This window comes from Petaurus breviceps, unplaced genomic scaffold, assembly GCF_028583685.1.
Source record: "Petaurus breviceps papuanus isolate PSGF00001 unplaced genomic scaffold, PetGlider_PUasm1.0 582, whole genome shotgun sequence".
In the NCBI taxonomy this organism is placed as follows: Eukaryota; Metazoa; Chordata; class Mammalia; order Diprotodontia; family Petauridae; genus Petaurus; species Petaurus breviceps.
The window spans coordinates 11,110,153-11,136,027 of record NW_027186390.1 but is presented as its reverse complement, the minus strand read 5'-3'; the positions used below and the strand labels follow the sequence as shown (position 1 = coordinate 11,136,027).

Here is a 25,875-nt window from a genome sequence, read left to right as displayed (position 1 = left end):
TTTCTGGAAATTTCCCTTAACCCAGCATTCTAGAAAATGCCCCTAACGTCAATTTCTGGAAAATTCCTTCAATCTCGCGTTCCAAAAACATTTGTTAGCCTCCCTTTCTGGAAATTTCCCTTAACCTGGCATTCTAGAAAATTCCCTTAACCTCGATTTCTGGAAAATTCCCTTAACCTCAATTTCCAGAAAATCCTCTCATCTCTCATCACTGATACACAGATGATTGTCAGGGTCAAATGAGAGAATGTCCCTAACGCGCTTTGCCAGTTTTAAAGCCTCTATAGATGTGAGCTAGCAGGAATCATGATAATTATAATCTCTCTGAACACTCGGTTTTCTTTTGTGTGGAATGGGGGAAATAATGCCCCCTCTTTGTCAGGGTCATTGTGAGGCTCAGATGAGATCATTTCTCCAAGCTTTAAAGTGGCATAGAAAGGGTGTTATCAGATTGGTTATGATACAGGTAAGTATTTAAAATATTTGTTAAGTACTTACTCAATGTGCCAGGCATTGTGGTCAGTGCTGGGGTTACAAATACTGGCAAGCAAAACGTCCTTAAGGAGATCTGAACATTCTAAGGGCGTGGCCAGGCGTACAACACATAAAGAGGAAGGGTAGAGGGCACACTTGGAGGCATGGACTGCATAGAAGGGAGATGTCCAGGGGAGGCCTGGATAATCTCAATAATCAAAGCCTAGGGCAGGTCTAGGGTCAGAATCCAAGGTTCTGAATCGTGCTCAGACACTTAACACAAAAACTAGCCATGTGACCTTGGGCAAGTCACTTAACCCCAGTTGCCCTCCAAAAAAAAAAAAAAAGAATCCAAGGTTCTGGTGAAGGAGAAGGACCCAGCCAATCCTGGGGCTGTAGTTCTGGAGTCGCTAAGACCTAAGTACAAATGCAGCATCAGACACTTAACCACGTGACTCCAGGCAAACCACTTAACCTCAGATTCCTCCCCTATAAAATGGGGACAATGATGGCACCTACCGCCCAGGGTTGCTATAAGGATCGAGTGAGATAGAAATACTTTATATTTAATTCTCACTATACCTTGGGAGGTAGTTACTGTTGTTATTTCCATTTTACAGATGAGGAAACTGAGGCAGAATCCCTTTATATTTAGCCCTCACAAAAACCTGGGCAGAAGGTCTGGGGAGAAAAAAGGGAGAAGAGTTGACTTTCCTAGTACAGCTTAAAGGGTTAGTTTCCCCCAAGAGTCCCAGCCAGTCGGATCATCTTGGAGACAGCCCTAGTTGCTGAAACCCAATCAGGAATGGTCTTTAGGCCTCTTAACAAGGTGTACATGGGCATAAATCCTGCATGGAGGACATGTTCCAGACATCTTCTTTATTGAACTGCAAATTTAATACAGTTGGACTCATCAGGGGACCTCTTTTGGTCGGCCCACCCGATGCTAGCTCCCTTCTTCTGAGCCTAATCCATTCCCATGTCTCCACAGTGCGTGGAGGGGATAGAAAACCCAGGACAAGGAGACGGGGTCAGGCAGGTCAGTATCTGAGAAGAGATGTCCCAGCTGAAAGAAGCAGGGGTATCCTAGGCTTCCAAGAGGGAAGAGCTGATGGTCTCTGTGTGTTCTTCCCGAGTCAGACCTTCTCTGGTGGCTAGTGATGGCTTCTGGGGGCCACAGCTGAAAAAGAACATCGACAGACTGAAGCAGGTCCAGACGAGGAAGATGGACAGGGTGATGAAGGACCTCAAGGAGTCGTACAAGGATTGGTTAGCTGAAGAAATTGGGAGTGTTTAACCTAGAGAAGAGAGGAGGTAGAGGGGGGCAAAGAGGCAGCCAGAGTCAGAAAGAGCTGGGTTCAAATGTGGCCTCAGACATGTCTTAACTATGTGATGTCTTTGCCACAGTTTTGTTAACTATAAAATGGGTCCAATAGTAGCACCTACTTTCCAGGGTTGTTGTGAGAATGAAATAAGATGATTTTTATGCAGTGTTTAGCACAGTGCTTGACATGTAAGCAGTTGCTAAGAAGTGCTTTTTTTCTCCTTTCTGTTCCTTTGAAGGGCTGTTATGTTTGGCCCCAGAAAGTAGAACCAGAAATACTTGTAGAAAATTCAGAAAAGAAAGTTTAGACTTGTTAGGAAGGGCTGTATGTATATGCATATACATATCTGTGTGTATGTTTATACACACACAAATATCTATTTATCTATATGTGCATACCCCTTCCTAACAAGGTATATATTATGTGTGTACCTATATATACATGCACACATATATTTGTATATTATATATACATGTATTTTATGTGTGTGGGTATTTATGTTATATGTATTACATATATGTAAAATACATACACCCAATTACAGCTCTTGAAAAGTAGAATGAAAACTCAAGAGGTGGTGGGTTCCCCTTCCTCGGAGGTCTTCGAACAAAGGCTTTATGACCATTTTTCCAGTAGGGTAGAATGAGGATTCTTTTCCTATGAGTTAGTCTTGAACTCTCAGCTTCTGTGTTTGGCCAGCTGGGTGGTGCAGTGGACAGAGCACCAGGCCTGGAGTCAGGAAGACCTAAGTTCAAATCCAGCCTCAGACACTTATTAGCTGTATGATTCTGTGTAAGTCACTTAATTTCTGTTTGCCTCAGTTCTTCCATCTGTACAATGGGGATAACAATAGTGCCTACTTCCCAGGGTTGTTATAAGGCTAAAATGAGATAATTGTAAGCATTATATAAATGTTAGCTATTATTACTATTATTTCTCCTAACTCTCAATTTCATATACTGGTGAGTGATTATAGGAGAGACCCCTTCTTTTCTGTCATTAGACAATAGGACTAAAACCCAATTTATAGCCTGACCATATGACATCAAATTATTATAGTATATAGTTATATTTTGAGATAACTTTTTGTCTAGGTCCAGTACCTAACACAACACCTTAAACATAGTGGTCATTTAATAAATGCTTGGATTAATTTGTTTGCATAATTTCCAGGCAAAAGGTCAAAGTTACCACCTTAGAAATTCTCTAGTACTCACTTACCAGATGAAAAAAATGAACCTTTGACCCATTATATTTTTCCACTCTTTATGTTAATCTTCTATATAATGGTGGGGATCTTTTAATCTACTTGTTTTGTGCTTTGAGTGTGACTGGATAAAATTTCCACTAACAGGCCATTGGTTAATAATAGGCAGTGTATATATATATAAAACACCTTAAGGTTTTGCAATGTACTACCCTGAAGTTATCCTCACGACAACCCTGTGGGTTAGGTGCTGTCATCATCACCATTTTATAAATGAGGAACTGAGGCAGAGAGTTTAAGTGACTTTAAGGGTCACTCAGCTATTATGTATCTGAGGAAGGATTTGAACTTAGGTCTTCTCAGCTCCCAAATTCAGCACCCTAATCACTGCGTCACTCAACAGCCTTGGGTGTTTTGCTTCCTGCCTTGAAGATTTCCTTAAATGAAAGCCTTGTTGCTATATATATTACTAGTCTATCTGATGCTTTTGTGAACACTCCCTCAGTATACCATAGGTGTTGTTGAGAACTGGTACCATTCCTCAAGGGAGATTTTGTTTTTTCACTCTCTGATCCAGGGAAACGGGTCCTCATAGTCTATGCACATCAGGAGCCCAAGTCCATGAACGGGTCCTTGAAGGATGCAGCAGTGACTGAACTGACCAATCAGGGCTGCCAGGTCACTGTGTCTGATCTGTATGCCATGAACTTCGAGCCAAGGGCCACAAAGAAAGATTTTGCAGGTGAGTCATTGATCAATCAATATGGAACTTACATTTTTAAGATGGTAGTTTCATGTCTCTCTACATATCCAGAGGTAGCTAAGTAGATTGATGTACCTGATGAATGACAGGCATTGGAAGAAGGCCATTGGGCTATGAGGTGCCCCCAACATTTTCTCTGTTTGAGGGATAGGATTTAGGTTTTAAGGATATGTTTAATATGATTGTATATGTATAACCTATATCAGATTGCTTGACATCTTGGGGAGGAGGAAGAAAAAATTAGGAACTCAAAATCTTATAAAAGTGAATGTTGAAAACTATCTTTACATGTGAATGGAAAAAATAAAATACTATTAAGAGGGAGGGAAAAAGTTATGCAGATGACCTGGGTGCTTGGAAAAAAGATTAAGTAATCATTTGGTGAACAACAACCAAAAAAAAAGTTGTAAGGATATAATCAGGTTCCAGGAATAACAATCCATCAAAAATAGGTGTATGTAAAGTTAGTTAATGATTTAGGGAACAAGTCAGTTATGCAACTGATGTAGCCTGCCATATACTGCCCAGAGGTGAGAATGGTCTTTATCTCCTTGGTGGCTGTTGTTGTTCAGTCATGAGAGAGAGAGAGAGAGAGAGAGAGAGAGATGATATATTATCAATATATATTTACTTAAATATATATTAATTAATATATAATTTTGTATTAATTGCAGTTATCAAATATGTTCATTTATATGATAGTTTATTATACATGAACCATTTGTATATTATTTACATTATACATAAAATATAATTTTATATACATTTTTTATAATTGCATGTCTACATAATTGGTTTTCTTTGTAATCCTATGTACTTTATTTAATTCATTTAAAAACCATATTTGGAGAAGGGATTCAAAGGCTCTACCAAACCGTGTTTCTAAATCCTTGCCCTAGTCTGAGGAAACACCAGCCTTTAGTAATTATGTTCAGATGTTTTCCCACAAGTTCATGTCAGTCATTTGATCTGCCTTGTTTCATATCAGGGATTGAATCGATATTGTAACAGCTTACATCTGGATAGGCATAGATAGCACTTTACTCAAAGCCTTTCTGTGATTTAGATCGGAGGTGTCAAACTTGAATAGAAATAGATCCTTGCCTGATACTGACTTAGCGAACCACAAATTATCTATATTGTATTTTTATTTATTCTGTTAACATTTTTCAATTACATTTTAATCTGGTTCTGCTAGCTTGCAGCTTGTTACGCTATGAGTTTGATTTTTGTTGTTGTTCAGTCGTTTTCAGTCTTGTCTGGCTTTTTGTGACCCCCTTTGGGATTTTCTTGGCAAAGATACTGGGGTGGTTTGCTATTTCCTTTTCCAGCTCATTTGACAGATGAAGAAACTGAAACAAACTGTATAAAGTGACTTACCCAGGGTCACACAGCTAGTAAATGTCTAAGATGAGTCTTCCTGACTCAGACCAGCACTCTATTCACTGAGCCACCTAGCTGTCCCATTCATTTAGATACCTCTGACTTAGAGAGTAGCCCTATTATTATTCTCATGTTGCAAATGAGGGAAACTATTAATCAGCCAATCAACAAGTATTTATTAAGCACTTACTGTTTGCCAGGCATTGTGCTAAGCCCTGGGATTCAATGAACAGCAAAAACATCGTCCTTTCCCTCAAGGTCCCCATGTTCTTAATAGGAAAGACAATGTGAAAATAGCTATCTATATGTGAAATATATTCAGTGTAAATGGGAGGTATAATCTCAGAAGGAAGGCATTAGCAGCTAGCGAAACCAGGAAAGATCTCCTAAAGAAGGTAAGATTTGAACTCAGCCTTGAAGAAAGTCAGTGGAACCAGGAGGTGGAGGTGAGTATTATAAAAATGGGGGACAGGGGCGGCTAGGTGGCACAGTGAATAGAGCACCGACCCTGGAGTCAGGAGGACCTGAGTTCAACTGTGATCTCAGACACTTAACACTTACTAGCTGTGTGACCTTGGGCAAGTCACTTAACTCCAACTGCCCTGCCTTTCTCCCTCCAAAAAAAGGCAAAAATCAAAAAAACAAAATAAAAATGGAGGACAATCAGTGAAAATGCCCATAGTCAGAAGAAGCAAAAAGAGCAAGGAGGCCAGAGTTCCTGGGTCATAGCATATGTACAGGGGAATAAAGTATCAGAAGACTAAAAAGTTTGGAAAGGACCAGGTTGTAAAGGACTTTGGAAGCCAAAGAGGATTTTCTGTTTGATCCCGGAGGTAATAGGGAGTCATTGAAGTTTATAGACTGACTTGGCAACACATTGGATGTGTGGGATGGCTCTGAGTGAGGAGGTGGAGGTGACACCAAGGTTGTAAGCCTGGGTGAGTAGGAGGATGCAGCGCCCTTGACAATGACAGGGACATTTGGATAATGAGTTATTTTTGGACATGTAGAGGTTGTGATGTCTACAGGACATCCAGTTTGAGATGTCCATCAGGAGAGATATTACGGCTGAATAAACTGCTCTGAAAAGCACATGCATAGAGGTGATTTTGGCCCAGAGAGGTGAATTAATTTGTCCAGCATCGCAGGACCAGTAAAAAGGCCAGAATTCAAACCCAGTACTGTGTGCTTTCCACCAGATGTAGCTATCACACTGCCTCTTGAAAATTTTCATTCCTTATATATCACCCATATCAAATTGCTTACCATCTTAGGGAGGGGAGAAAATTTGGAACTCGAAATTTTCTATTAAAAATGAATGTTAAAAAATAAAAACAAATGGGCAGTAAAAGAGAAAAAAAAATGTCCCTTCACCCAAGTAAAAAGAGGTAAAAAGGGGTCATAAATCACACTAAATTTCTGACTGCCAACCAATCTTTAGTTAGGCCCTACTGCTCAAGGCGAGCCATCGCTATGAACTCTTGGCTCTCAAGGACTAATACCAAATTATAAGACTTGGCCACGATGTATGGTATTTGGACTCACCATAATACTGTTAATTTTGCACCTCATCAGACTTATCTCCAAAAGGTAGGATGTTAGATTCCAGTCTATTATGGAGGGTTTGTGACATATTGGGGGTGGGGGAAGGAATCATTGGAACTACATTTCTTTGAACAACTAAATTTGGCATATTCCTCTGCAGGTCCTTTGAATAACTCAGACTTCTTCAATTATGGGGTAGAGGCACATCTGGCCTATAAGAAAGGATTTCTGTCCAGTGATATCATTGCAGAGCAAAAGAAGGTACAGGAAGCTGATTTAATCATATTTCAGGTGAGTGTTTCCTTTGATAAAATATGTTGAATTGGATTCTCCCAGTGAGTAAGTACTTCTTGGTAATATTTCTTGGTATTCGAAATTCCACTGGCCTTAGTCACCCATAACCCAAGGTATGGGTTTATGCCATAAATTAGGACACCGCCTAGTAAGCACCTCAAAGGCTGTGTCTTCGAAGGCAAATTTAGTTGGGGTAGTCAACATCACAAGCTTAAATTCTGGGGCCAAGGCAAAATGTTAATGAGCCATCTCACCCTTAACCTCTCCATCTTAGAAATGCTCTGTCCATATACATTAGAGTGTCCTATCCTTTAATGAATCTGTAGGATGGCAGTTTGAGTGTAGTTTGGTCTATCTGGGGCAGCGAGGTGGACACAGCTCCAGGCCTGGAGTCAGGAGGACCTAAGGTCAAATCTGGCCCTAGACACTTACTAGCTGTGTGATCCTGGGCAAGTCACTTCACCCTGTTTACCTCAGTTTCCTCATTTGTAAAATGAGCTGGAGAAGGAAATGGCAAACCACATCAGTATCTCTACCAAGAAAACACCAAATGGGGTCATGAAGAGTTGGACATGACTGAACAACAAACAAAGGTCTATCTGGACAATTGAGTTTGTAAAATGTTCTCACCAAAAACAGACAATTTTAGCAAGTCTTCTTTTATCTGAATTATGATTCAGATTTGAGACATTAGAGACAGAAAGAAGTCTTCTAGTTAAATACCATCATTTTCTAGTTGAAGAAACAGTGCAATATAGTGCCAGATTGGGCACTGGATGATCTGATTTCAAATCCCAACTTAGACAAGCTGTGTGACCTTGGGCAAGTCACTTGCTTCTGTGTGCCTTGGTTTCCTTCTCTCCTCTCTCCCTTTCATCCTCCTTTTATGTATTGTCTTCTGTGCTTTGATTGTAAGCTCCTTAAGGGCAAGATCTGTCTTTGTTTTTTCTTATTTGTATCCCTAACACTTAACATGATGCCTGGCTCTTACTAAATGTTTGTGGACTATGGACTAATGAGGGGACTGGCCTCAAGGTTACTTCCAGCTCTAAATTCCATAATCCCATGAAATTATAACCCAGATATTAATCTGGTAGCGAGTGACAGAACCAGGGTTTGAACCAGGGTCCTCTGACATCAGAACTAGTACCCTTTCCACACTGGACCACAGCCCATCCCTAACATTAGCTGCCTCAGTTCTCCATATTGTTTTGTACAGGTTTCCCAAGGGACTGATAGTTGCTTCCCAGAATCCTGAACCAACGTGTTTTACTTTTTAAATTTTTTTATTGAATAAAAATCTCATTTTCTCTTCCTCCCACCTCCTTTTACCTTGTTACAAAAGACAAAGAAAAACAAATTCCTTGTCACAAATATGCATAAATCAAGCAAATTCAATTGGGCATGTTAAAAAAAAAAAAACCAAACCATTGGGTATGTTCCAAAAATATGTTTCCTTCTACATATGTTTCCATCATTTCCCTGGGTCTGTCCCTTCTCTATTAGGAGGTGGTTAGCATGCTTCCCTCATCATTCCTCTGGAATCCTGGTTAGTCATTGCATCCCTTAGAGTTCTTAAGTCTTTCTAAGTTATGTTTAGAGAGTTGTTATTATAGAAATTGATCTCCTGGTTCTGTTTATTTCAGTCTGCATCAGTTCAGACAAGTTTTCTCTGAAATATCCTTTCTCTTACAGCACAATAGTATTACATCACAGTCATATACTATAATTTGTTCAGGTGTGCCCCAATTTATGGATACCCCCATAGTTTCCAATTCTTTGTCATCACAAAAATCTTCTTATATGGATGGATCCTTTTCCTCTTTATTTGATATCTTTGGGATATAGACCCATGTATCTGACTGGGTCATTTTGCAGACATAGTCCCAAATTGTTTCCCAGAATGTGTGGACCAATTTATATTTCTACCAATAGTGCGTTAATGTGCCTTTTTTTTTTTCCTATAGACCCCCTGGCTTTTTTCATTTCCTTTTTTTTTTTGTCAGCTCTGCCAATCTGAGGGGTGTGAAGTGGGACTTTTTCTCTAATAGTGATTTGGATCTTTTTTTTTCCCCAAGCTGTTACTGATAGTTTGGATATCTTCCTAGACTTTCAGAATATGAAATCCAAGCTATCTATAGTCATGTGAAAGAAATGCTCTAAATCACTTTTGACTAGAGAAATGCAAATGAAAAAACTCTAAAGTACCACCTCACACCTATCAGATTGGCTAATGTGATAGAAAAGAAAAATGACAAATGTTGGAGGAGATGTAGGAAAATTGGGGTATTAATGCACTATTGGTGAAGTTGTGAACGGATTCAACCACTTTGGGGAGCAATTTGGAACTATGCCCAAAGGACTATAAAACTGTGCACCTATACCCTATGATGGGAAATACTACTACTAGGTCAGTATCCCAAAGAGATCAAAGAAAAAGGAAATTCTTTTAGTGGTGGCAAAGAATCAGAAATTGAGGGGATGTCTATCAATTGGGAAATGGCTGAATAAGTTGTGGTATGTGATTGTGATGTAGTAATGTTGTGCTGTAAGAAATGATGAGCAGGATGCTTTCAGAAAAACTTAAATGAACTGATACAAAGGGAAGTTAACAGAACCAGGAGAACACTGTGTACAGTAACAGAAATACTGAACAATGATCAGCCATGAATGCCTTAGCTCTTCTCAGCAATGCAACGATCCAAGACATTTCCAAAGGACTTATGATGAAAAATGCTATCTACCTTCAGAGAAAGAACTGATGGAGTCTGAATGCAGATTAAAGTATACTTTTTTACTTTCTTTATTTTTCTTATTTTAATCTGTTTTCTTTTACAACATGATTAATATGAAAACATGTTTTGCATGACTGCATATGTGTGATCTATCTCAAATTTTTTGCCTTCCTAGGGAAAGGGGAGAGAAGGGAGGAGGAAGAGAATTTGGAACTCAGAATTAAAAAAAAAACAATTGTTAGAAATGTTTACATGTCATTGGAAAAAATATATTAGAAAATAAATTATAGTAATGCTCTGAGGTCAAGAGATGCAGACTCATGTACTGATTGTAACCTTGATAGAAAAGACAGGGACTCATCAACCTGTTTGCTAACTACAAGTGACTAAGTCAGAGTTGGACACCCTCATCATCCCGTTTGCTAACTGAGTCAGAGGTGGACACCAAAATTCCCCTGCAAGATTTGCTTATGTTAGGGCAAGGGAGGGGCCTGGGCCTGGAAAGGAATATAGAAGTACTTCCCTCTTGTGGATTTTGTAGAGTGTTGTTGCATTTAAGGACAGCCTGTTTGTAATACTTCCCTAAAATCCACATATTATTAAATTGTATCTTGCTCTAGTCCCCCTGACCACTTCTAGTCAGCATACTAAGAACGTTTTAGCAGGAAATAAAATTGCAAAGGGGAACCTGGAATCACATACAGACTGTCTCAATAATCAAACGAGCATAATTTATAAATTGTTTCACATATTAACTAAAATTCACATCCTGGTAACATGTACCAAATAAAAGGAAAGTATCTACGTGCTTCTTATTAAAATTCTGGTCCTGCTATATGTAAATTCTAAAAAAAATCCAGACCTACACACCTACAGACAAGCAGAGTATCAAAAAGATACTGATAGCTTTGAGATGATGACTTCAAAGTTTTACCGATAACTTTGAGATGATTTGGATATGTTAATGAACAAGGTGACAGATAAGAGTTGGACTCTTTCCCCCAAAAAACCCTATAAAAATGAGAGCTCAAACTCTAGCCCATCCTCCCACCCTCCAGCCCTCTTCCCTCTCTGTCTGGGCCATACTCACTGATGCAAATGGAAGTATAGCTTTTTTACTTTATTTTTCTTAGCTTTTAGGTGTGTGTGTGTGTGTGTTTTCTTTTGTAACATGGCTAATATAGAAATATGTTTTGTATGACTTCACATATATAATTGATATCACATTGCTTGCCTTCTCAAGGGGTAGTGGAGGGGCGGAAGGAAGAGAATTTGAAACTCAAAATTTAAAAAATGAATGTTAAAATTTTTGTTTACATGTGATTGGGAAATAGTTAAGAAAATAAATAAAAATATATTCTAAAGAATAGAATAATAATCTTTATACAAATTTCCCACCAAGTTGAAGTGTTTATTTCTGTGTTGTGACTAAAGGTCTTCCTGCTCCCTTTCCCTAGTTTCCCATGTATTGGTTCAGCGTGCCCGCCATCATGAAAGGCTGGATGGACAGAGTCCTTTGCCAAGGATTTGCTTTTGATTTTCCAGAATGCTTTGATAGAGGCTTCCTCCAGGTATGTTCAATGGAATATGCTATCATTGCAATCTCTTGACACAAGACCCGATGCTATATGTTTCTAAATAGGATTTTTCAAACAAAGCCCTATTATTTTCATCAGTGGGCCCTCTCTGTTGCTTGGTAATCTTTTTTTTTTTTACTTCACCACTCTCCTAAAGGCTCTTACCCATAACCTTACTGAAAAGATTGAGGTCATATAACACAAGTTCCCTGAATTACCTTTTTCTATACATCAACACTTTTCTCAATCTTGATTAATCTCTTCTTCCCTCCTGTTTCAGAAGGGGAAGACCTCTCCCCACCCCCAATCTTGAACTACATTCTCACATCTCTTCTCCCTTTTAATACTAAGGTTCTTGAAGATATACCTAGGTCTCTCTTTTTTTTACTTTTAAACAAATTTATTTTAGTTTTAATTTATGGAATAAAATAAGCACTTTCATAATAGTATTATAAAAAAGGTAACTGCTTATGAAACTGCAGATCTGTTGTATAGATCTTGCTATTCCTTTTAAGTATATGATAAAGTTATCTGTAAATTTTTTCTCTTTCCTTTTTTCCCTCCCCATCCCACCTTGAAATGGTTATCATTAGTCACAAATAGGTATATATAAGCTAAATTATTCTATATATACTTCTATTTATCAGTTCTTTCTCTGAATGCAGATAGTGTCTTTTTTCATATGTCCTTTATTTATAATTTATATATTTACAATTGTCAAAATGACTTATTCACTCAGAGTTGTTCTTCAAACAATATTGCTGTTACTGTATACAACATTCTTTTGTTTCTGCTCACTTCATTCTTCACCATTTCATGCAAGTCTTTCCATGCCTAAGATCATTGAGCTCATCATTTCTTGTAGCATAGTAGTATTCCCTCACAACCATACATCACAGCTTGTCTAGCCATTTCCTACTTGATGGGGACCCCAGCAATTTCCAGTTCTTTGCCACCACAAAGAGTCTTTTTTACTTTTTCCTAATTTTGCTTTTTTTTTGGAAAGGGGAAGGTAGGGCAATTGGGGTTAAGTGACTTGCCCAAGGTCACACAGCTATTTTTTTGTGTTAAGTGTCTGAGGCCAGATTTGAACTCAGGTCCTCCTGACTCCAGGGCTGGTGCTCTATTCACTGCACCACCTAGCCGCCCCAAAGAGAGTCTTTTTTGCCTAATAAGCTGTCACCGTCCTTCAGTCATCCTTTCTCCTCTAGGTACTCTTCCCAAAGTAGACTAGGTGGAGCTCAGAAAGTTTTAGGAGACAAAAATCTGACAGCCTTTCTTCATTCCTCTTAATCTGCTGGTCATCTCATTGATGAAGGGGGGAGGAAAGTGAGGACCGAAGTCACTGCCTGCTCCCTTTCTCACCATATTGGTAGAGCTCCCCCAGCTATATAATTGCTGTAGATTTCACCAACTTTTATCATCTCAACCACTCTCTCCTGGATACACTCACTGAATCCTCTCCTCATTCTTCTCCACTCATTCTTTCCAGTCCCTAAGACCAAACTTTTCTCTGTGCACATGCTAAGTCACTCCTTTCTCTGGTGCCCCCCTCAGAAGGTCCCCATAACTGGACACAAATGCCAACCCTCAAATCATGCTCCTCTCACTATAGCCAGACTAGTTTCTGGCTCCAGAATGGAATATCACCAACCCTGAGGTCACTTTCTTACTGCAGCTCTATCCCCATAGGACCTTGGATGATAGGATCAGCTGGGTCAATGAAGTCGACCCACCCTCATCTGATCCAGTTTCAAGTTCAAGGGTTACCTCACATGATAGAATATAGTGAGCCCTAAACATACCCCCATCCCTCTCTTGAGGGGTTCCCACTTCACCCCCACAAATAAGGGAGGGATTTGACTATTTAAATTATGAACTTTAAAATGTATTATTGGTCCATACCACCACAAATGAAAGTGAATGACTGAAGACTAAGCATGTATAACTTGTTGAAAGGTCACCTGTTCATGTTGAACCAAGTTCCCCCCAGTGATTTGACTGACTAATGATAAACATAATAATATATTTAGTGTTTATATAGCACTTTAAAGTTTGCAAAACACTTTATATTTGTCATCTCATTTGATCTTCACTAAACCCTATAGGGTAGGTGCTATTTTATAAATCTTTATTTACAAAAGAGGAAACAGGCTGGGAAAAGTTAAGCGATTTGTCCAGTCATACAGCAAGAAATTGAATAAGACAGGATTTGAACTCAGTTCTTCCTAGTTGTCCATGCTAAGACACAATGACATAATTAGAACAGAATAATAGATAAACAGGTGTATGATAAATATAAATTTCAAATCAATCATTAAACATGTATTATAAATTGCCAAGCACTCTTTCTAAATGCTGGGGATACAAGAAGAGGCAAAAGATAGGCCCTACCCTCAAAGAACTTACAATAACCTTTCTTTTTTCACACTGGAACTGCGAATTCGTTGGAATTGGGACCTCCCTGTAAGAAGACTGCCTCTACCAAAACAGATCAGCACCTTTTTTGAAACTTAAGAGTCTTATTAGAGAGTTGCCAAAGGGAGACTGTGAGGTTAAGAGACCTAGCCAGGCTCACACAGTCCATGCACATCAGAATCATCACTTGAACCCAGGTCTGCTGGCTGTCAAATGAACTCTTCAGCATCTGTATGTATGTGCAAGTCTTCCTTTCAACTCTTTCCTTAAGATCTGACTTAGTGGGGCGGCCAGGTAGCACAGCGAGTAAGAGCACCAACTCTGTGTCGGGATGACCTGGGGATCGAATCCGGGCTCTGACACTTAGCACCCACCCAGAAACACCTGGCCGTGTAACTTTGAGCAAGTTACTTAACCCCGATTGCTTAAAAAAAAAAAGATCTGACTTAGTAAAGTATAACTCCTCAACAATCCTCCTGTAACTTAACTATTTTACATCTTTCTGCTCCTAGATTGAACACAGGAGGAACTTGATTCGTGTTTGTTTAATTAAATTTGTTGAATTAATTCAAATTTTTCTTCTATTTAATCTCTATAACAAAACCCTTCTAGCTTTTTGGTTTTATTATTATTGAGGTCTTGAGGTGAGACATGCATGTCCCATTTGATACAGAAGTACATTTTGGAATGGTAAAGAGGGGACTTTGAAATAGTCTTGGAATTCTGATAAAAAGTTGCCCATGGAACTGTTTTAATGGTGGTCTAAAGTGCCATCCATGCCAACAGCCCCTGCTCTCAAGGAGTTTACAGTCTATTGGGGGGAGGTGAGGGCAATTGCATGCCCACAGAGAAGTAGATGCAAAATTTCTGGGACATGTAAAGATCTGGGAGTTGGGAGGAACTGGCTGCAGAACCCAGGCAGCACATCACTTAAACTCACAGAGCCCTAGTCAGCTTCCCAAGACCAGGAGTCACAGATGCAGAGTCAGCACGCATTGGTAGGTGGGGTTTCTACAGGAGTGAAATCCCAGATCTCATCAAAGGAAGTGAAAAGCCTATAAAGTCATTGCCAGGGGAGGGCTCCTGCCTTCCAGGCACTCCCCCTCCAGCTAGAGATGGCTGAGAGCATGGCTGAGTCACTTCTGGAGGCTTCAGGAGGGTTGAAAGTCAGTCCAAAGGTCAGCTTCCTTCCCTTCCTGCCAGTTGTCACAGAGGATGGCTGTTTTCCTATTGGCCTTTCATCTAAATCACATTTCCAGTAAAGGCACACACACACACACACACACACACACACACACACACACACATACACCCCTCACATATATTTACACCACATATATACACACAAACACCACATATACAGATACTACACATACGATAGACAAAACACACAAACACATACCGATATGCATAAATACTACATGTGCACACATATATTACACATGCATATCACATGTATGTTCATTCCCCTACACAAATACCAAACTCACTGCACATGCACACATTCCACACACATCATTTACATATATATATGCACCATATACACATATAATTTATACACAAACTTATACCATACATACCACATACATATTATTTACATATACCAGAAAGTTCTATAATACCAAAAGAAACTAGAGTGATACTCTGAATATTTAATGAAGTTCTGCCATCAAAATAAATCTATTTAGGGGCAGCTAGGTGGCACAGTGAATAGAGCACGAGCCCTGGAGTCAGGAGGACCTGAGTTCAAAGCCAACCTTAGACACTTGACACACTTGCTAGCCGTGTGACTTTGGGCAAGTCACTTAACCCCAATTGCCCTCTAGGAAGCAAAATAAATAAATAAATCTATTTAGTTAGTTGGATTGTGTTTTATTATAAAAGCCCTTGAAATTTCTATAGAGAAGAAACTATATCAAGCCCTCATCGTCAATTTTAGTCAGATACATTGCACACTTGTGTTTAGTGTTTCTGCTGGAAGCCTGGGCACTTGTCACAGAATTTTCTCACATTCTGTCATTGCTTTGCATTGTTAAATCTAGTAAGAGGCAATATATTGATGTGTACCTGTGTGTGCTGGAGGCAGCTCATACTGACTTGAGAGAGCTGATTATTAAATTTTAGTGTGAGCATTTACATCATAGAAATCAGCAAACACTACAAACCAGGGCACGATTTATTATTTTGTTGATTGTCTAGACCAGGGGTGGGGAACTTGTAACCTCTAGAACACATGTGCCCTCTAGGTCCTCAAGTACTGCTCTTTGATTGAATCTAAACTTTACAGAACAAATCTCCTTAATAAAAGGATTTGTTCTGTAAAACTTGGACTCAGTCAAAAGGCTGCACCCAAGGACCTAGAAGGCCACGTGTGACCTCAAGGTCTCAGCTTCTCTACCCCTCTTCTAGACTCAAGGAAGTGATGAAGAAAATGACAATAATGCAAACTGAATTTAAAAATATGTTATTGGTAGCACCAGTCCTGGAGTCAGGAGGACCTGAGTTCAAAACCTGCCTAAGACACTTGACACTTTCTAGCTATGTGACGCTGGGTAAGTCACTTAACCACAGTTCCCTCGCATACATACAAAAAAGTATGTTGTTGGGTACATTTTGTCCCAGAGAGCTGATTGTTAGACATTTAGTAGGATGTCACTGCCTGTATGTACACTAGAGTTTTGAATGTCATATTTGTACTTTTATTAAAGTGATCTGAGCTTGAATTTCCCCTTTTTGTGTTATTACATACACCTGGTATAAACTCTCATCATTGCATCTACTGCTGGTTCTCCCTCATGAAAACATCCTCGATGGTAGAATTTTCATTTTATCATTTTTTCTCATGGGAACCAAGGGGTGGGAAGAAGATCTCAAATTAACTAAAATCTAGAAGGCCAATATGACACACTTCTTAGCTTGAATTGATGCTGATATTTCTCATTAATATTTCTATGTTTTTGAGAAATTAATCTTTCATACTCTTTTATTCCAGAACAAATTTGCCCTCATTTCATTCACCACTGGGAGTAATGCTGAGATGTACTCCAAAACAGGGCTCAGTGGAGATATTAAATACGTGTTGTGGCCCCTACAGGTAAACACAGTATTACTCTTGTCTATCACTGCCCCCTTATCTTACTTCACCTCCTTCTACTCATCTGAGTAGAGAAACAGTCATTTCTTCAAGGAACTGCATAGAAAACAGGATTAGAAAATTTTGAATATATCAATCAGCCAAGTAAATATTGAGTTCAGCAGCAGATCTGGAGTTGAAAAAGTAAGTTAGATGCCTAATAAATATTTGATGAATAATTTAATGATTTTAAAGATAAGGATAGACAGAGAGAGAAATGGGGGTGAGAAAAAAAGGATCTATATGTAAGACAGGGTCAAATGCTTTTTGGTAATCAACAAACAATAAACTAATTGGTTATTCAAGACAACTTTCATCAAAATTTAGGTCTATAAAGACAAGAATTAATTAATGCTTATTCTTTTCTAAAAAAGAAAAATCAGTCTACTGTAGAAAATCCTTAATGAAAGCTTGCCATTGTCCAAGTCATTGGGAAAAATGTTAATAGAGAGCTAAGGATGGGTCCCTGGGACATTCCACTAGAAACTTCCTTCCAAGTTCACATCCATCCATTAATGGCTATTCTTTGGGCCAGTCAGTGGACCAATTTCCAGATCTACCCAACTGGGGCAGCTAGGTAGTGCAGTAAAATAGAGCACCAGCCCTGGAGTCAGGAGGACCAGAGTTCAAATCCAGCCAATGTCAAGACACTTGACACACTTGTGACCTTGGGCAAGTCACTTAGCCCCAATTGCCTTGCCTTCCCCCCCTGCAAAAAAAAAAAAAGATCTACCCAATTGTAGAATTGTCTAGACCAGAGGTATCACACACATGGGCCATATGAGGCCCACAACACTCCTGAATGCTGCCCAAACAAATTAAATTGTAACTGAGAAATATTTAACAAAATAAATAAAAATTCCATAAATCAGACCATGTTAATATGTGGTTAATAAGCAGCCCACAGGGATTCTTACATATGGTTTAGTGGTCTCTGTTTCTATTTGAATTTGATACCTGTCCCCCAAAAGTACTTGATAGGTATTTTAATTATAAAAATAAAACTTGTAAATATTAATCTCTGATAGGACTCCTGACTCACCATGCCCTGTATGTGTAGGTTAAAAGGCATTTGTTTTCTGTGAATTTGTAGTTTGAAAGAGGCTTTTGCTGCTATTGCTTCTGCTGATGTTTCAAAGCTTGATGTCTCCCTCATGTTACTCCTATGAGGTTTTTAACGGGGTTGAAGGGAATGGGTCATATTTCTGATCAATTCCTTTCTCTCTTTCCGAGTCTAGCATGGTGTGTTGCATTTCTGTGGTTTTAAAGTCCTGGCCCCTCAGATCAGCTTTGCTCCTGAATACACATCAGATGATAAAAGAAAGGAGATGGTGGCATCTTGGGCAAAGAGACTGGAGACCATCTGGAGAGAGAAGCCCATAAACTGCACTCCCTCCTGGTACTTTGAATAATGACATCTCATGTTATGGACAGTGTTCTTTCCCTTTTTTGAAGTTGTAAGTAGCTAATGCTCCAGAAACAATCTGTTATGATCAATAAAGTTACAAAGTTTTCTTACAAAGTGAATCTGAGGCCTCTCATGTTTTATTTTTATTGCATTATTGATATATTTTAATATTTAATATTATTTGATGATATTTTAGTTAACATATTTTAATGTGATAATATTTTAGTTAGGTACTTCCACAACAGAGGAAGGAGTGCTGTGCCTGGAGTCAGGAAGACTTGTCTTCTTGAGTTCAAATGTGGCCTCAGACTCTGATTAGCTGTGTGACCCTGGGCAAGTCACTTCACCCCATTTGCCTCAGTTTCCTCATCTATAAAATGAGCTAGAAAAGGGAATGGCAAACCACTCTAATATCTTTGCCAAGAAAACCCCAAATGGAATCACAGAGAGTCAGACACAATAGAAAAACTACCCAAAAAAGAACAAATGATTAACATAAGAGTCTACAATTGATATTCTTTTCAGATAGGTAGACCTAGAAGTTGTAGGAACAGTTTTTGGAAGGTGAGAGGAAAAATGAGCAGAGTTCCTTTCAAGAAAGGTAGGCCTCTCACAGAGCAACCATGGCCCAATGTCTGCAACCAGGGTGGAGAGCCTGGATAGACTGCATGGGTACTTGTACCCCAAGTCAGGTCCCTCTTTAAGAAGTTAACTCTTCTTAAATAGAATTAAAAAATTTATTAAATAAATTAAGATTAAATAAAATAAGAAAAAAAACCTCTTCTTGAATAGAGCACCAGCCCTGGAGTCAGGAGGACCTGAGTTCAAATCTGACCTCAGACACTTAACACTAGCCGTGTGACCTTGGGCAAGTCACTTAACCCCAATTGCCCTCCAAAAAGCAAAAAAAAAAGTTAACTCTTCTCTTCTGTAATGGGAGATGACCTCCTTAAACTAGTAAAGGGTAAGAAATACCCTAGGCAAGCCTGTGTCTGAGGTGGGGCAGCCTCCTGATAGTGGCTCCATGCCTTCTCTCTCTGAGGTTTTTATATGCACACTCAGTTTCAGCTCAGCAGACAATCAGAAGTGTAACAAGTGGATAGGAAACCATGACATGGTATGAATTGGGGCATTCCCACATCATTTACAGGCTTCCATAAGCAGCTCACCACTACCCTTCACCACCACTACCAGCAGGTACAGCAGGCCACACATACCCTGAGCATGGGGTTCCCATTGGTCACCCTTACTGAGATATACCAGGGGAAGGGCAGTTCAGTTTCAAATGGAGTATGGGCAGTAAAGGGGGAGGTATAGATAAAGTAGAACTGAGTAGAATATCTTACTTGCTGTGTGTGACTCCTGGGCAAGTCACTTTACCTCTGTTTGCCTCAGTTTCCTCATCCATAAAGCTGGGCTAAAAATAACACCTACCTCCCAGGGTTGGTGTGAGGATCAAGCAATATATTTATAAAGCACTTAACACAGGTCTGTTATTGAGGCAGTGGAGAAAATAACTGGACCTAGAGTCAGGAAGACCTGAGTTCAAATTCAGACTCAGATATTTAGCTGTGTGACCTTGGACAAGTCACTTAACCTCAATCCACCGGAGAAGGAAATGACAAACCATTTTGCCAAGGAAACCACATGAGGGGTGGCTAGGTGGTGCAGTGAATAGAGCACCGGCCCTGGAGTCAGGAGGACCTGAGTTCAAATGCAGCCTCAGACACTTAACACAAAAACTAGTCATGTGACCTTGGGCAAGTCACTTAACCCCAGTTGCCCTACCTTCCCCCCTCCAAAAAAGCAAAAAGGAAAAAAATCTTAAAGAAAAAAAAAAGAAAGAAAACCACACGGACAGGCATGCTACAGTCCATAGGTTCACAAAGAATTGGATATTACTGAACAATATTATGACTTCATGATGTAGAGTGATGCAAAAATATATATATACACACATATATGTATATGTATTGTGCAACTATATATTCATATGCACATACATATACACATATATACACATGCATACATATACAAGCATACCACCTTCTCTTTAAGGAACTAACACTGTGTGGGTATTTGTGTGAGTATGTATCTGTGTTGTAAAAGATGGTATTAACTATCACATTAAACATTTCCCTGGCCTCAGTTTCTTCATCTGTAAAAGGAAGAGACTGACCCAAATATTCTTTTCCAGCCCTAACACTGTATGATGCAAATAACTTCTTTGTTGTGAGTCTGGAAATGACAGTCAGGGTGTCTGAAAATATGGCAGTAAACAAGTTCATGGATTTAATTCTAGAAAGGACTTTAAAACTATAGATTGAGAGCTGGGTGGGACCTCAATCAGAGGCTCCCATTTTAGTATAATAATATATATCATATTATGTAATTATTGTTATATTATGTATATAATATATATGCTATATGTATATAATATATGTGCTATATAATGCTCTATATTTTACAGATAAAACTGAATCCAAAGAGGGTAAATGTGTTCAAGGTCATAAAAATGATGAGAAGCAGAACTGAGATTCAAACCCAGGTCCCTCTGAGTTCAAATCAAGCACTCTTTCCATGCCCTTAAGCACTGAGATAAAACTAATTTTCAAGTTCTTAATAGTCATTACTAGGTGAGGCACTTGTGAAACGGCCTTGGAAAAAATTAATATTTATATTTGCAGAGTGATTTTAAATCCTATGCTTTAAGGCTTTTCCAGAGTCAAGATGGGTTTTTAAAACATTACTGGAAAAGAGTATATAACAAGATACTCTGTTATTCTATGTGCTACTGATCAGATTTATCTTTCCCTCATAATGGAAGTGGAATACAGTTAGAATCTAAATATCTGATGGATACAATAAAAACAGTGGAGTGAGGGGGGAAAACACAGAGCTTCTCTTCTCATTTTTATTGAAATTTTCTTTTTTCTTACTCTATTAGTATTACACTAGTATTATACTACCCTCTCAAGTAAAATTGAAGCTTAATAAGGATTTTAAAACAAGCACTGTGTGCTTTCTTTTCTCTTAAGCTGAAAACCTTTCTTCCCTAAGCTGAAAACCTAAGACCTTATCTACTTAAAAAAAAAAGTTCTGTTTTCATAGATACCCTTATGACTTCATTCAGCACTTATCTCATACTTCATAAATGAGTCATGTGATATTCTTGTAGTTCCAAACTACTACCAGCTGTCTTTGGGAAAAAAGTCACATTTCTTTTTTTATTTTTGCTCCCCCCCTTTTTGGAGAGGGGAGGGCAGGGCAATTGGAGTTAAGTGACTTGCCCAAGGTCACATGGCTAGTAAGTGTTAAGTCTCTGGGGCCAGATTTAACTCAGGGCCAGTGCTGTATTCACTGGGCCACTGCCCCAAAAGTCACATTTCTAAAGTTGAACTGTCTATCCCAGACACTGGGCAAAGTTCTTAAGGTCCTATTTCTACTTTCTACACACAGACAGTTTGGCTTCAGAGTATTTAAAAGCAATTCGATCTATACCACATCTCATTTTGTTCCCGTTAGAGGCCAGCACACTATACAATTGGAAGGATGGTCTATAAAGCTCATCCAATGATTTTGTGTAGCAGTAGAATCACAGATCCAGTCCCTGGCCCTGTAACATGTTGATGAATAAACATAAATCTATCTACATACTCAAAATTGATGCAAAGTGTTAGGAAGTCAAAATTAGGTCCATATCATTGTCCTAGTGTGGCCCTCACCAAGAGGAATGAAATAACATGTGTATGGAGTGAATTGGTTTTAAATACTAAAGTGTGAACTGTTGGTCTGCAGAAAGCAGAGAAGTATGCCCTTAAGAACTTTACCTGAAGTCAAGGATAGACAACTCAGCTTTAAGGATGTAGGTTTTCCCAGCTGCAAGGACAGTACATGGCTCATTTATGAATCAGGAACTGAATGAAGCAATATGGGCATCTATGGCAAATGGCTAGGGCTTTTGGTTGAGAGGGTAGTAACAAAAAATAAAAATTTCAATAAAAATGAAAGAGAAACCCCGTAATTTTTTTTTCTCACACCACTGTTTATTACATACACACACATGCATACATATATGCACATAAACACTACAAATGGACTATGAGCTAGGCCCAGGACTGAAGAAGAAAGAATAGACTAAGGGGGGGGGGGGGTTTAGGGTGTGTAGGATCTGAGTTCAAATCCAACCTCAAACACTCAACACTTACTAGCCCTGTGACTTTGGGCAAGTCACTTAACCCCAATTGCCCTGCCTTCCCCCCTCCAAAAAAAAAAAAAAAGCAAAAAAGTAGACCAGATGAGGAAATTGCAGTTATTTTAATGACTGCAAACTTCTCCTTCAGAGATCAGTCTTCAATGTTAATATTCTCACCATTATGTAAAATAGCTGTAGCTCAAGGATTGACAATATTAGAGAAATTAATATTTCTGTAATATTTTACTCCAACTTCTGACAATTTCAGTAAAAAAAAAAAATAACAAAACAAAACCAATAACCGAACTCTGCTGCATTTAGTAGCAGATCCAAAGTCATTTCCCACTCACCCGGGGTATTTGGAGAAAAAAGAAAGTGGGGTAGAGAGGTGGGATGCTTTGATCTCCCAAAGCAGGGACAGGGGAGGAAAAGATACACATGGTCCAACATGGCTCTCAAATCCTTCTTTGTCGTTGCTGTTGCTGTTGTAATCAGTATAGTTATTTAATATGTTTGTGTCAGAATTTCTGAGGTTTGGAAAGAAATTACTTGTAGCATCCATCCAACAACCTTTAGACCAGAGATTTTTCATTGACCTTTAAGTGGTCCACAGATAGTTGTGTGAGGGTCCACAAACAGGACAACTTAGACAGGGGAAGAATGCATCTTGATTTTCACAAACTTTTAACTGAAATTTATCATTGTCTTCTATTATTTAAAATCATACTTCTAAGAAAGGGGTCTACATTCCTCATCAGACTGCCAAAGGAGTACGTGGCACAAACAAAAGTCACCCAGATGTTGTGATATAAATGACATTTTCTTTTTGTCTTACGTGGTAGGAGGGATTTTACTTTTGTAACAGAAGGCTAATACTTAAAACAAAACAAAACCAACTTCTATGTACTCTTGGTCTTTATTTACGCTACTGGTGGTGATACAGGGTCGTTTTCAATGGTATGGACCATGAGGAAAATAAATTCAGTATCAGAAGGGCGTTAACCATAGGTGTTTCCTACTTGTAAAAGCTATCCTTTTCTGTCTGTAGTGTACACGCTTGTTATGGTCGGTCCGGTGGGAGTGGTTTCGGGACGAGATGACGTTCTGGAGAAAACCCAGATCCTCTGGCACTCCTCTACTTACAAACTCGCTATATAAAGGCCGGAGCCGGGCGCCTGAGTCAGATTCTCCTCTGAAGCATAGCGCGGATCTGGGTTTCCCTACTTCTTTTCCTCCTGTCTGTTGCCTATCCCCCCACTCCGGCAGCCCCTGCTGAGAGTTGGTGCTCCCAGGCTGGGCGAGCGCTCTGCCTGCGGGCCGGCCTTTCCCCCACCACGCGCCCCGCGCTGTCACCAGCTGTCCAGAGTCGCCGGACCCTTGGAAGAGCCAGGTGAGCGGGGCGGGAGGACGGCCGCCCCCCGAGACGTGCGGGCACCGGGATCGGCCTTTGCAGGGGCCTCTCCGGACCCTAGAGACCCTTCTTCTTTCTTTTGGGGCTTGACTCCCTCCTTTGCCAGTGTTGCAATCCTAGAATTTATACGGGCGGGGCTTGGGGGTCGCCTCGGAGCACTTCCTTCTTGCTCTGGGCTGGGGAGAGGTTTATCTTGCCCAGAAAAAGAAACTAACTTTTTCCCAAGTTGCAACTGCGCAGTTTCAGCCTGCCTGATTGATTCATTAATGGCGAATTTCTCTGCTAAATCTCGCGCCGTTGTTGCCTTCCTGATCTGGACCGGGACTCCCCAGAGGCCGCTGGTCACTAGACCGAAGGACAAACCTGACAGCCTTTGAGGAGCGTCCCAGTCCTTCTACCTAGACGGCCGACTGCCTCTTTCCTGGAAGCCGGGGTGAGGCCGCACTCTGCGGGCAGGTTGTGGTCTTGGTCGGATGAGCAGGAGGGGCAGTCAGTAGTCTAATCTGGTCAGGGTGGAAAGACTGTGGAACTTGACCTTCCCTAGGGGACTTAACCTGAGAATGCTACGTTCTCTCGTCTAAGAGTCAGTACTTATATATAAGAACGCCTCTGTCTCTGTGGTGCGTATGCTTGTCTTAGTTTCTTCCTCTCTCCAAAAAAAAAAATATATATATATATATATATATATGAGACACTATATTGCTAAAATGCAGTGTAGAAGGACGAGCCATGTCTCCCAAGGGTTGACTGAGCGAGCTGTCCACACCGGGGTATCCTAATTGACTTTGGGAATCAAACAACTGAATCTTACTGTGGGCGACACACTTGTCACACGAAATTTCCAAAACTTGAGGGGAGGGGGCGGGGAATTCTGTGTGGGTAGTAGAGAAGGGTATGGGGTGGGAAGGGTAGAGGCTTCGTGCTGCTTGGACAGCCCGGATCTTCTGGGGAAGGTTGGGGTGGAGGGTGGGGTAGAGGGTTGGGGGAAGAGGGGGAGGAGGTGGACGACAGAAGGCGTGGTACAAGCTAGTTCTTAAATGCTTGAAGTCACAATCCTGATAGATAGCCTCCCTCTAGGCTTTAGGCAGAAGAAATAAAATAGAGTCTCTGATATATCCGACATTTTTTTCTCTTACATATAAGTACATTTTGCTTTTATAAATTGAATTATTGCTGTTTTATTTCTGTGTACTACGTTGGCCTTATTTTGCATCGTCTATGTATGAGATGCATAATTGTTTAAATTTCTATTGGCTATTTTAGTAAATTGTGGCATTAGCAATAGAATTTCTACCTCGGTTTTCACTTAGAGTGTTTTGCTCTACAGTCAAAGTTATGGCAAGTTATTATGAGTCAAATTAGAGTCATTGGCCCTATTTGGTTCACAGGATCATAGACAACTGTCCTTTCCCACTTATTCTGTTTGCCATTTGGAGAAACTAGGGCACAGAGCTGTCAAATGAACTTCTGAATACCTGGGGTGAACATAAGCAAGTCACTTAAGCCTTTTCCACCTCAGTTTCCTCATCTGCAAAATTGTGATGCTGAGGAAAAAAGGATTTCATTAGGCAGTCATTCCTCAGACACACTCGGTACCTGTGACCCTGTCCAAGTACTTCCAAGATTCTAAGTTGGAGAAGGTACTGACCTACCTTGATAAATGCAGTTTCTTCCCCTGAAGCTTCCTATACCAAACGAAAAAATAGATCTGATCCTTATCCCTAGCCCTCTGTCCACAGTGAGATGCAGGGATCAATGAAGTAGTCAACAAGCATTTAATAAATGCCTACTATGTGCCAGATATTGGGCATACAAATACAATAAATGAAATAATCCCTTGGAGCTTGCACTTTCAAAAATATATGTAACCATATTTATAAACAAAAAATTATCAGTAAAAGATTTTTAAGAAGGAGTGTCCTTGAAGGACGGAGCATGTGTTCCTGATGTATAAATTATTGAGACAGGCAGCATGGCATTATACTAATAATGATAATAATAATAATA

General features: G+C 39.7%; 3 protein-coding genes across 13 annotated transcripts in view; all 3 read left to right on the top strand.

Annotated features, from left to right (window-relative positions):
- LOC138173549 (ribosyldihydronicotinamide dehydrogenase [quinone]-like) overlaps positions 1-18,381 on the top strand; it is a 24,979-nt gene extending 6,598 nt beyond the window's left edge. For both annotated transcript variants that reach the window (XM_069103596.1, XM_069103595.1), the window contains 5 exons: positions 3,584-3,748; positions 6,858-6,988; positions 11,184-11,297; positions 16,714-16,815; positions 18,093-18,381. In XM_069103596.1, the coding sequence (XP_068959697.1) occupies positions 3,628-3,748; positions 6,858-6,988; positions 11,184-11,297; positions 16,714-16,815; positions 18,093-18,266 (642 nt within the window). In that variant the 5' untranslated portion in view covers positions 3,584-3,627 and the 3' untranslated portion in view covers positions 18,267-18,381. The remainder of the gene's footprint in view (positions 1-3,583; positions 3,749-6,857; positions 6,989-11,183; positions 11,298-16,713; positions 16,816-18,092) is intronic.
- The window catches only part of BPHL (biphenyl hydrolase like), a 467,045-nt gene that overhangs the window by 311,220 nt on the left and 129,950 nt on the right, over positions 1-25,875 (top strand). The window lies entirely within an intron of this gene.
- The window catches only part of RIPK1 (receptor interacting serine/threonine kinase 1), a 60,398-nt gene continuing 57,972 nt past the window's right edge, over positions 23,450-25,875 (top strand). For 2 of the 8 annotated variants that reach the window (XM_069103578.1, XM_069103580.1), the window contains exon 1: positions 23,885-24,301. The gene's annotated coding sequence lies outside the window, so the exon portion shown is untranslated. Of the gene's footprint in view, positions 23,848-23,884; positions 24,489-25,875 lie in introns of those variants that run through there. The other 6 variants (XM_069103575.1, XM_069103576.1, XM_069103582.1 and 3 more) reach the window with 5 other exon arrangements.